This window comes from Chiloscyllium punctatum, chromosome 13 (assembly GCF_047496795.1).
Source record: "Chiloscyllium punctatum isolate Juve2018m chromosome 13, sChiPun1.3, whole genome shotgun sequence".
Lineage (NCBI taxonomy): Eukaryota > Metazoa > Chordata > Chondrichthyes > Orectolobiformes > Hemiscylliidae > Chiloscyllium > Chiloscyllium punctatum.
The window spans coordinates 108,578,282-108,591,428 of NC_092751.1; the positions used below are offsets into that span (position 1 = coordinate 108,578,282).

Consider the following 13,147-nt stretch of genomic DNA (forward strand, 5'->3'; position numbering starts at 1 on the left):
GTATAGCTCAGGATTATCTAGTATGTCAATCAAATCCTGTCAGTCCAGTCATGGATAAATTAAGAACTGTCTTTTCCAAATCTATACTTTGGATATTGACACAGAAGCATTGGAAAGCTAAATTTGCTGTGTTTGCATCTATCCATGACCCAGATTCTGACAAAACCTTGCTGTTCACCTTACTTCAAAATAATCATTATTCTCCAACTTCTGTTGTTCCTAGGAACAGAAGTTGATTACATTTAAAGGACAATAGAATAGTTATGACAATGGTTAAATGGTATTTTTGGGAAAAAAAATCTCATGTCTTCTCCATGTTTTGTTTTAAACTCTGTTTTCTGATCTAATTTACTGTAATCCCCAAAAGACGACAAGACAGAAGTCCTAATTAAAAACAAAACTATACTGTTGTTGAAATTATTTTTGTCAAAATTAGACTCCAGTCAGATTTTAAATTGGTTGCTATTGAACCGCAGAATGAGCAAGATGACGGTTTCCAGAAATTTCCAGCAATGACTAGGACAAAAATGAACTGATCACCTGGAATGTAACACAGTTTGCATTGTGTGAACATTCCAGCCAAACCAACATAAACTAGTGGACAAGATGTCTACCTCTACCTATTTATCAAAACCAATTACTACTTAATTCCACAGTTATCTCCCACAAAACACGATTGTTTCTGACAAAGGGTTAACAGATCCATTTTATTAGCTGCTTGCCTCAACCTGACTCCCCAGTCATATGACTGAAATTGCTGGTTTGTTCGAAACACCTTTAACTATACAGCTTTAACTTTTATTTATTAGTATGCTTGTTATAGCAGAAGGATAAGCAGCTCCAGCCTTAACTAAATGCATGTTTCTGATCTCAAAATCTCTCAAAGGTCTGATTTCTATAACAAAACCTTGTGATGTGAACACATTCCCAATTTTTAACCATTGCACCATTAGCAATAATGTGTCTGAGCTTGTGTGGAAGAACCTCAACTGGATTCTGCAATTTGTGTGAACTAATTGCAATAGCTTTAATTTTAATCAATTTACAATTGTGCCTTCTTTTGTTTTTCTTTTCTTCCTCGATAGATCGATATGAATTTATGGTGTGATCTGTTCCCCCGGTTTTTGAGTGCAGTAATGAAAAGTGCACTTTGTTTTGACCGTAAATGATTTGCTGTGGGTCATTTTTGATCTGAACTTCACAAACAGGACTTGGGGAAATAGAGCATCACTTGTTTTTACAATGTAAAGGAATATAAAATTAAAAAACACATCTCTTTTGTGGGCTGAAGAGAACAGTAAGAATAATTCAATTCAAATCGCCCCTCTTGTGTGGTGTTCACCTGTCAAAATTTGTTGAGATTCTTGATTTCAGAATATTTTTCAAAAGCCCATGATGCAGAGCAAATCTACTAAAAGAGTTAAAGCCTGTTGTGTAGGCAACCATAAGGATGCTGTCAGAATATTAAAGGCCTTTTCCAATATTCCATTATGCTAAATCACATTACCTGTAAAGGTAGAGGAATATTTGCAATAAATATATTAACATTAATTGTTCCTACAGATTGAGTGTCATGATGGAATCATTCGGCCAAGTGCACACTATTTTAATCTTTCTGTCGTTCAGGAGGCTAATGCCTTATCACTGAATAGCATGACACAGCAACCATTTTATAGCAGACCTGTAAGAAATGGGAAGTCAATTAGATTTAGCAAATAGCCTGTAGGAATGAATCGGTTATGTGCTGTTGCATTGGGAGCGATCCAACTTGAAGCATTATCCCTAGAGACAAAATAGTTTTTCTTTCAGTCGGTGCATTCTGAATAATACTGAGACATTGTGTTCTTGTAATCCAGTTTCCTTCAGAGTCAGCCATGCAATTTAGATGCAGTATGCATCCTTCTTCAAAGGAAATAAAATTATCAAGTATTGGTTTCATTAGAATTTCAATTTTGTAGTTGTACATGTCAAAAAAGCTTTTGTTGAGAAGCTTCATTCAGCTTTTTAGAATGACCCATTTACTCTATCATTCTATTGCAGCCAAATTGCAAGTTACTTGTCTATCTTTTCTCCCTTGTAATTTCTTGATTTGATGTTTTTGTCCAGTACAAAATGTCGTGGTTTTTGCCTGATTGTTTCATTGAAGCTAGGTGAACAATCAAACCTGTTTCTTCTTGCATAATGTTGAGATAGAGAGTTTATTGTTTGTCAAAAGGATGGGTTAAATTCTTCCTGCTGGAAATACTTTTCATTGATATACCACTTAAACAATTAAGGGCAAACTTGTCTTGTAATATTAAACAATATTAAATATGGTCTAGATCTTGATATGCAGAGATGAGCTTCAAGGTTTGCGGATAACACTGGACTTGGGAAATCTGGAAACTGTGAGGGAACTGTACAGAATTTCAAAACGACATAGGCTATTGGAATGAATGATACTGAAGAGATGATCTTAGGTTCAAATTTGGTGTTGATCAGCTGGTAAACTTGGCAGACCAATGTGTGCAGGAGCAGAGAGATTTGATGCGTATGTGGATAAATCATTAAAGATTGTTGGACAGGTAGAGAGTGCTGTTCATAAAGCACACAGTATTCTAGGCTTCGTTATTGGGGATATTGATTACAAGAGCAGAGAAGATATGTTAAACTTAATAGGATACTGGTTAGATCTCAGCTGGAAATGCTGTGAATGCATTGTAGAGAGTGTAGAAGAGGTTTAGAGTCATAGGCTTTTTGGCCCATCATGTCTATGCCGACCACAAGCACCAAATGACACTAATTTCATATGCACTTGGTCTATAACCTACTATGAGAAAGTGAGGACTGTAGATGCTGAAGATCAGAGTCGAAGAGTGTGGTGCTGGAAAAGCACAGCCGGTCAGGCAGTATCCTATGAGCAGGAGAGTCAAAGTTTTGAGCATAATCCCTTCATCAGGAATTGTGATGAAGGGCTTATGCTCAAAACGTCAATTCTCCTGCTCCTCGGATGTTACCTGATCAGCTTTGTTTTTTCATCACCACACCCTTTGACCATAATCGACTATGCCGTGGTATTTTAAGTGCTCATCCAGTTGCGAGAGTACATGTCCCTACCACCCTCTAAGGCAGCGCATTCCATATGTCTACCACCCTCTGGGTGAATCAATTATTTCTCACGTCTCCTCTAAATGACTTGCCTCACCTTAACCTTATGCCCTCAGGTTTTAGATATGGACCAAGACTCTCATAACCTACTCTGTCTATTCCTCTCATAAGTTTGTATACCGCAGTTAGATCCCGTCTCAGCCTCCTCTATTCCAAGGAAGGCAAACCCAGGCCATCCAGTCACTTGTCATAATGAGACTTTTCACCCCAGGCAACATCCTAGTGAACCTTGTTTGCCTCCTCTTCAGTGTAATCGCATTGTTCTGATAATGTGGCAACCAGGACTACACACAGGACTCCATCTGAGGCCTAATCAATGTTTTATTAAGTTGTAACAAGACTTTCTTTCTCCTGTATTCTACACTATGTCTAATAAAGACAAAAATCCAGTATGTTTTCATCATTGCCCTGATTGTCTGTGCTGACACCTTCAGGGATCAGTGGTTGTTACAATAAGGTTCATTTGTTCCTCAGTTGCTGTTGGGGACCTGCCACACATTGTGTATATCCTTTCCCTATTCGACCTCCCAAAATGTATCAACTCACACTAATGAGGATTGAATTCCATCTGCCATTGCTCTGCCAAGTTTACCAGCTGATCAACATCAAATTTGAACCTAAGATCATCTCTTCAGTATCAACAACATCAATTTTCATGTTATCCTAAAACTTATTAATTATACTTACATTCGCATCCAAGTCGTTAATGTACAAAACAAACAGTAAGGGTCACAGCACCAATCCCTGTGGTACACCACTGATCACAGGCTTGCAATTACTAAATTATCCCACCACCATCATTGTTTATTCCAGTAATGAGGTACTTCAGTTATGAGGAAAGATCGGAGAAGTTTTCAACATGGATCTGGAAAGTAAAAGTTATGGAGAAAAGAACCTATTCCCACTCGTCAATGGATTGAGGTTCACACAGCACAGAGTTAGAGTGATTTGTAAAAGCAAGTGGAATGCAGTACTTGTAAGGTTGGTAGAGGCAGGTTCAATTGAGGCATTTAAGGGGGCACTGGATGAGTATTTAAATAGAAACAATGTACAGGGTTATATGGAAAAGGCAGAGGATCGCCACAAAATTCAGCTTCTCAGACAGACAGTGCAGACATGGTTAAAGATTGTTAATTCTGCCAATAGTAGCAACTTGCATTTCTGTCATTTTAATGCAAAAAGTACATTTCACAGGTGTGAGGACAGAAGTGTCAAATCAAAGAAGAAGGTATTAAGAAAGGTCTTAAAGGAAGGAGGAGCTGGAGAAGACCTGCAGTTTAGAGAATTTATTCACAGCGTGGAATGTGAGGATGCGTTGCAAGGAGGCACTGTTAATGACAAAAAAAAAACAATTTGGACTCTCACCAGCTTCTGGAGTTGGAATGAAAATTTTATGGTTTATAGATATCAGCTGATAGAGCAGTGAATGTTACATGGTGTGGGATCTTAAGTTTAAATTTGGGAGTTTGGAGGTTGGCAGGCGTGCTAGGATATCAGTGAAGTCTGAAGGCAAAGTTTGAATGAGAATTTCAGCCAGTGAGTTCAAGTAGAAATGCGCTGAGTGAGGTTGTAGAGGTGGAAATGGGTGGTTTCGAGTGGGATCATAAACTGAATCAGAAAATGTAAGGAGGGGGACGAAATGCCACACTATTTAGAATGGGTTGATGAGTATGACATTTAATGCACAAAAGAACTCTAACTGAAAGTAATTTTACTTTTCGTTCTGAGTGCAACTGATTGTGTTGAAAAATAAAGCAAGAAGAAATCCAGTTATCTGCACTTTGAATTGTATAATGTTGGCAATTTTGCCCCTTGTAGCCTGTTCAACACTAGGCATAAATGCAGACTGTGCAGATTTGAACACAAACGTGAAAGAAAATAAAAGCTCCAAATTGGATATTCCAAGCTAAATTTCTTCCAATTCAGCAGATTAGTGCTCAGAATTTCATTTTGTTGAAACAGAATTTATCCCTTAATCCATTGGTGGTGTCCTATTTACATGTGTGTATGTTAATCTCTGCATTGAGACAACCTTTTTGGCATGATGTGTAATATGTGTTGCATAAGATATTGGCACCCAACCCTGGTCTTCACACCAAGCAAGAGTGTTCTGTCAGGATTCAGATGATGACTGAGCACAGAGCAAAGCTGAGATGAGGTTTCATTTTGTATATTGTAGCTGGAAAACATCAAATGTCAGAGCTGCAACTCAATAATTAGCCAACAGCTGTAAACGCAGCCACTGTCATTGGAAATTCAATAATTAGGAATACCTTCATGGTTTTATTTTTCTGATAATATGTGAGAAATGATCATGGGCCTTTTTCTTTCAGGAGTCCCGCTTCCCAAGAGCTTCCAGTGGGCCACTTTGATTGGCATGCGGCTGCAAGTTACTGCCGACCTCCTAGTGGTCACGTGAGATCGTCTCGGCCTCTGACTGAGAACACTGTGATGCTGGATGTGCTGACGCTGCGGCACATGGTACATGACTGCACCTCTGTCAAAACCCAGATACTGAAATTGAAGCGATTGTTGCAACAGGTACACTGCTTACAATGCCCACAAATGGTTTTATTAAAGCTACTGTTAAATGTTAAATCTTAGGTTACAAGGCAAATGCTTTGAAAAGTGTGGGTAATTTCAAAACCATGTGACAATATTATTTGGAAGCCTTTGTTATTCTTGCATGGAGAACAGAGCAGAACCGATGTTTTATGTACAGAATTATATTTTATTTCTGCTGCCGCAACCATACCAACTTATTGCAGGATTTGATTGACTATTTTGTAAGTAAGTAGAAGTAGGGAGCAGCATCACTAAGTTAAGTTGAAAAGTGATCTTTGCCCATTTACACTCCTCCCCTCCCCTCCTTCCTCAAGCCCAGTTTTGTAGCTCTTTGACATTGACAGTAAAACTTCAGATCAATTCCACCACAAACCTGACCAAAATGATGCAAACTGAAGAAAACCAGAGATAGCTTTCCTACTCGTTTTGCTTTTTTTTATTGTGAATGATGCCTCAGGGCCACAGTAGCAGCAATAAGGGAGGGACAGAAAAAGAAGCTGATCTGCAGGTGAGAAACAGAGCATAGTGAATAGCCATCCTTCTGATTAAATTGTTTTGTAGTGGGAGTAAGAATAGCTGAGTGATTCAGACAGCAGCCATAGAGAAATTGCTGAATGATTTTCAGTGATTGTGTTGGATTGCCGTGGGGGCATCACTCAGTGTGGTATTGGTCTTAGATGAACTGATTATGGCAACTCTTAGTGGAAGGAGAGGTGGCCTCGGGGGCAAGATTTCCTCCTGGGTAATTAGACCGTGAAGACCTGAACAGAGGTGAATGGAGCCTTGCATTCCAAATGTGATTTCCTTTAATTGAAGGTCGACAGGATAAGTCTGAAGATATTTATCTTCTTTGGCTATCTCAAGAATAGTGTTGCCAATGCCATTCCTGATTTATGGTAAAGGTGTAGTTTGAAATTTTTGAGCTGAATATGCGGCTGAATAAGTTTAGTTATGATGTGGAGGTGCCATTGTTGGACTGGGGTGAACAGAGTCAGGAATCTCACAACACCAGGTTATAGTCCAACAGGTTTATTTGAAATCACAAGCTTTCAGAGTGTAGCCCCTCTGTCAGGTGGTGTGCCTGAATGTGCAAGCTCATATGGCAGACAAATAAACCTCAAACTTCAGCAGTTATCATGTCCAAGTGAGGAGAGATAGAGACCTTCAGCCAATTCATAGTCGAACAATTCAGAACTTGATATCCTGCCTTGCTTTCTCCTATTCTCGAGCGTTGTGCTCTGCTTCATCCTAAGTTTCCTTTAAAAGTGTTCTGTGCTTCAATAACTAACTTTGGAAAGAAATTTCTGACTTATTTTTCCTGGAGTGTTGGAGTTGAGGGGTGAACCCACAGAAGTTTATAAAATCATGAATAGCCAAGGTCTTTACCCTACGGTAGGGAGTTCAAAACTAGAGTTCAAAGGTTTAAGGTGAGAGGGGAAAGATTTAAAAGAGACCTATGGGGCAACTTTTTATGCCATGGATGATATGTGTATGGAATGAGCTGCCAGAGGAAGTGATTGGGGCTGGTACAGTTACGACGTGTTGATGGCATCTGGATGAAAACATGCATAGGAAGGGTTCCCAGGGATTGAGGTCAAATGCAGGCAAATGGGACTAGATTAATTTAGGATTTATGGATTGGCATGGACGAGTTGGACTGAAGAGTCTGTTTTGTCCTGTACATTTCAATGACTCTGTGATTCTATGGTCATGCTTCTCACTGTCAGGGATTGTTCTAGATGGATAATTCCCATGACCTAACTCCTGACCAGAGGAAATATTTTTCAGTATCATTAATCTATAGTAATAATCTTCCAAGTGATGACTGAAATGTAGGGGTAAGGGTGGGTTGTGCTTCGGCGGGTCAGTGTGGACCTTTTGGGCCGAAGGGCCTGTTTCCACACTGTAAATAATCTAATCTAATCTAAAATTCTTTACTTAATACCGAAGATGAGTTTTACACTTATAAATTTAAGTAACGCATGTTTTCCATTATGTAAGGTTCATTCTGGACAACGTATCATTCTACAAGAATGACAATAGGTGCTACTCAGATGCAGTGAATTATATTTGATTCATTATCACCTTTGAATACAAGCCTCCATAAATTGATTTATTTTAAAAAAAACTGATTTTTAAAAAATAGTACAGATTTCATTTTTGATTTTGCCTGACAGATTGTCTGTACTGTTGGTACAGCAAGACATGGTAAGCAGGCATTATTGATCTACCCTGTTAGATTAAGTCTTAACATTTGCATTAGGTTTTATTTGAGTTTAAGTCAAGATGTACTGCTGTTTATTGGGATTTGTGGTTAAACATTTTGTTCTTACAAATTCTATACTTTGAAGAATGCAAATTCCCTCTCTGTGCATCTCTTCAATAGGTTTGACCCAACTCAGTTTCGAGTAAAACCAACATTCGATTGTCTCATGCAAATGTCATTGCGTGGTTTAGTGTGTATCAGATGGGTCGCATTGAATGATCAGTCAGTATTTGATCTAAGGGGACTGAAGTGGCCAATGAGGTGGCCTAAGTGTCACCACAAAGAGTTCTGTGAGAAGTTTACAGCAAATGTGGTGAAAATAGTGAAATGGGTGGAATCTTTGTAGCCTCTGGACAATGTGTTCATTGGCGAGCCATTTGGAAAAATAGGGTGAATATTGCAAATTGAGATTCTTGATGTCAAGAAGAAAATTCTAATTCTCCAACTAATGTTTGAACAGCAAGATGAGAATCTTGCTATAAGTGGCTTATTTGCATTGTTTGCATGCATTAGCATGCCATTATCACAATGCAGGTTCTCATTCTCCCACTTACTAGTTAGAAATTAGATGGTGACAGTTTCCAACGTGAAGACAGAGCAGGTGCTCAGTGACTCCAGCTCCTCTGCTTGCTTTTGCTCCTCTGGGCCTTTGGTTTGGGCAGCATTCCTGAGGTTGGCTTTGTGAGTAGCATCCATCCATGAAGATTGGCATCAGGCAGGTACCAGCCTGAATGCACCCTTATGACACATCTCCCACCCACTTCAACATAGCTCTGCACAACAGCGCTGCATTTTGGACCACACTGTTAGTTTTCCTTGTAAATGCTGCTGCAAGGGACTTAGCATGCAGGGACAAGCATCCATCGCATGGGTTCGACCAGCCTGCATTTCAGAGCTTACTTTCTGTTACTTTGTGCTTCTTAGATGCTCACAGCATCTGTGCCTTGCCTTTCTGCATTTTGACCCTTGCCTGGAGCTTTAAGACTGACAGTGCCTCTGTATTTCCTTGTTGTTTAATGCTGACCCTAAGACAGCTAGCATATCATGGCTGTCAGCAGTCACCCATTGGAGGGTGGCACAGTGCGACATCATTATCACACCTGCACCATGAACCAACAGCTAACAGAAAACATACTGCATCGGCTTCAACCAGATACCTTCAATAGTGTCATCCTCAGGTCAAGGGAAACTGCCTTCAGTCAGGGGATCCTGGCATAGTATGTCAAGGGCTGTCAGTCCAGGGGATCATTGATGCTCACAACCATGCTGAGGGACAGTGCAGCACAATGGCTGGCATGACCAAACTTGGGTTATGCTGTCATTGGGAAAAGGTAGCTACTCCTTTAGGCAGGGTCATAAGGTGGAATGATATGAAGGATGGGAAACCTGTGCAGCTTCGTTCTTAGATAGCAATGCATTTATGAAGGTGTATTTGTATTTGCAATGAAATGCCTGTCATGCCATCAATGTATCCTCCAAAGTGTTTCTTTTTGATTCCCATCATCATCATTGGCAATCCCATGCAGATGAGGATGACTCTCTCCCACTCTCAGGGTGAGTCTGTAGGTGTCTGTACAGGCCGATGGGGCTACCCCAAGCTCTGTTACACTGGGGGTAGATGGTGGGTCATGGGAAGGGGGTGGGTGGGGCATTGCTGTGGCAGTGCGTTCCTTTTGCTGTTTCCCCCGGCTTCCGCTTTTTCCCAACGGCAAGGTTTGAGGTACTCACTGCCGTCCTGGATGCTGCTCCTCCAGTTTGGACGGTCTTGGGCCATTGATTCCGAGGTGTCTGTGGGAAAGTTGCACTTTACCAGTGAGGTCTTGAGGGTATCCCCGAGGTGCTTCCTTTCCACCTGGGGCCAGCCTGTTGTTTTGGAGCTGGGAGGAGAGCATGTTGGTCATGGTGACCACATGCCCAGCCCATCACAACTGATCAAGGCGGGATCACTGCCTCGATGCTGGGGATGTTGGCCTGGTTGAGGACCTTGGTATTGGTCTGTCCACCTTCCCAGCAGATTCACAGGATCTTGCACATTCAGCATTGGTGGGACTGCACCAGTACCTTGAGGTAGGTAAAAGTGAGGACTGCAGATGCTGGAAACCAGAGTTTAGATCAGAGTGGTGCTGGAAAAACACAGCAAGTCAGGCAGCATCCGAGGAGAAGGGAAATCGACGTTTCGGGCAAAATCCCTTCATAAGTATCTTGAGATGTCTGCTTTTGATAATCAATGTCTCAGAGTCATATAGGAGGGCAGGACCTACCACAGCTCTGTATACCATCAGCTTGGTGTCATGTACTATGAAGGGCAACTCCTGGCTGTTAGTGCCTGACCTGGTGTATGGCTGAGCTTTTTCAATGGCACTGGCATTGAGGTCCCAGCAATGACAATTTCCTCTGCCTCAGGCTACAGGAAGGTTGATGAGTGTATCACCATAGAGATGTGATGCTAATGAGGTGATTTTCAGAAGGTACCATCGGAAAGCCCAGTGGAGAGAGAGAGACTCTCTATAAAACTTGCCAAAATTGGCACTGGGCCTATTTCTGGCAAAAAGTGGCCCAATGTGTCTCCTTAGTGTCACATTCCAATGACAATATAATGGTTTAACACTTGTGTTTCTTCTCTTTTGGTGACCATCTAAACCTGGCAATGATCATGGAGCTCTACCTATTTTGCTGCTTTCAAAGGGCAGCGATGTTGCTTTTGTCACTTGGTATTCTCTGATCTCTCAGTAATTATTCAACGGGAGTACACAATCAGACCTTTCCATAATATTTCTGTGTTTAACTACAGTCCACCACCACGACTGTCAGGTAGGAGGAATCAGATGGTTATAAATGCACAAGGAAGGGGGCAGTGCTTTGGGCAAAGATAGAAGGAATGGAGGCAACATCTTTAGGACTTGCTGAAATGTTTCTGCAAGCATACTCCCTGACAGTGAATCTTTGTGTGCATGCACATAGAGTCATACAGCATGGAAACATACCCTCCAATCTGATTCACCCATGCCGACCAAATTAATCTAATCCCATTTGCTAGCACTTGGCCCATATCCCTCTAAACCCTTCCTAATCAGGTACCCATCCAAATGCCTTTTAAATGTTATAATTGCACCAGCCTCCACCATTTCCTCTTTCAGCTCAGTCCATACACGCTCCACACTCTGTGAGGAAAACGTTGCCCCGAGGTCCCTTTTATGCCTTTTCCCCTCTCACCCTAAACCTATGCCCACCGCTTTTGGACTCGCCCCCCCAACCTGGAAAAAAAAGACTTTGGTCATTGACCCTATCTGTGCTCCTATAAACTTCGAAAAGGTCAGCTCTCAGCCTCCAATGCGGCACAGTTTTCTATATATAAAGAAGTGTTTTCTGTGCTGTATGCTTGGGAAATAAAGATTTATAGTGAGATTGTGACTCTTGGCTGGGAGAGATGTTGTAGTCAAGACTTCCATTGAATACTTTCAATATTGATTAGATTACTTACAGTGTGGAAACAGGCCCTTCGGCCCAACAAGTCCACACCGACCCGCCGAAGCGTACCCACCCAGACCCATTCCCCTACATTTACCCCTTCACATAACACTACGGGCAATTTAGCATGGCCAATTCACCTAACCTGCACATTTTTGGATTGTGGGAGGAAACCGGAGCAAACCCACGCAGACACAGGGAGAATGTGCAAACTCCACACAGAGAGAGCGCCTGAGGGAATTGAACCCGGGTCTCTGGCGCTGTGAGGCAGCAGTGCTAACCACTGTGCCACCGTGCTGCCCATTGGTAAACCACATTGAGGTATTTTGGTCTTTCATACAAAAAAGAATAATTTTTGTATTTTTTTTTAAAATATGCAACCTAGATGCAGGATTTCCATTAAACAATAGCTGAGATGGCAGTGAATAATTGCCCATTTGCCTGACTGATAAGTATTTGACAGCCCAGCTCATTTAGACTGGTGTAGGTATGGAAATTACCTTGTTTATTAATAGATAAAGGTCAGAATAAATTGGCACTGCACCTTTTTTGAGCAATTTGACATTCAATTAAATGTAAGGAAGTTGTCACTTTCACATTGGTAAGATGTTAACACCTACGCTGTCCTTGCTTTGCATGTGGCACAGTCCCATTAACCACATCTTGCCAAGTCATTTTTGACTCGATGAGGACGGGGCCAAACAAGGGGATAGAATAATTTTGTTGTTGCACAAAACTAACACATGAATGAAGTGGGCTAGGTTTGTGGTGTACAGAATTCTCTAATCTCAAAATATCAGCAAAGGGAGTCCAGCTTATCACCAACAAAAGCACACATAGTGACAGTAGGTAAAACTAGAACAGTCCGATTTCTCAACTTACGCAGTTGAAGGTAATGTGTAAAAAAATATTTACTCTATTTTTGTTTCCTCTGAGAGTCATGGAATGACAATGAACAGACAAGACAATCTCAATTTACTTGATAATGTAATATTGCTCTGTAACTTCCCGAGGAATCTTTGCCACAACAGCTTCCGTATCTGCATTAATCCCTTCACAGGCACCCTGGACCTCTATGCTGCTGGTCCTTGGGGTCATTCTACGACTGTTTGTTTGTAAGCCTGGTAAATGGATCTGCCGAGTTGCATGGCTAACAGATTCCTACCCCTCCAGCAGTTCTGTCATGATGACCATGATCTCTAATCCTTTACCTCTTCAGGCTTTGGCCTGGTTGACCATAACTAGGCCTTCTCTCCATTGTCCTGTTCCTGCTCTCCTTTGATTCTGTTCATGACTTTCTCATCCAATTGCATGCAATAATCCAGTATTTTTGAGCTCGTTTATAGGATGTGGGCTTTGCTGGCTAAGTAAGCATTTATTTCTGTTTCCTAATTCCCCTTGAGAAGGTGGTGATTAGCTATTTCCTGGAACAGTTGTACTCCATGCAGTGTAACTACAGTGCTGTTGACAAGGGAGTTCAACGATTTTGACTCAGTGACACTGAACAATCAGTGTTCGGTTTCCAAGTCAGGACAGTGTACAGCTCAGAGGGGGACTTGCAGGGACTGGTGTTCCAATGTATCTGCTGCCATGTCTTCTAGAAGATGGTGGTCATGCGTTTGGAAGGTGCTGTCTAAAAGACCTTGTGAGTTACTGAAGTGTATCTGACAAAAGATACCCCACTGCTGCCACTGTACATCA

At 41.3% G+C, this 13,147-nt stretch overlaps 1 protein-coding gene across 4 annotated transcripts in view; it reads left to right on the forward strand.

Moving 5' to 3' along the window:
• Positions 1-13,147, forward strand: part of ccser2a (coiled-coil serine-rich protein 2a) — a 616,376-nt gene that overhangs the window by 405,851 nt on the left and 197,378 nt on the right. For all 4 annotated transcript variants that reach the window (XM_072583583.1, XM_072583585.1, XM_072583586.1 and 1 more), the window contains one exon: positions 5,481-5,688. In XM_072583583.1, coding sequence (XP_072439684.1) covers positions 5,481-5,688 — 208 coding nt within the window. The remainder of the gene's footprint in view (positions 1-5,480; positions 5,689-13,147) is intronic.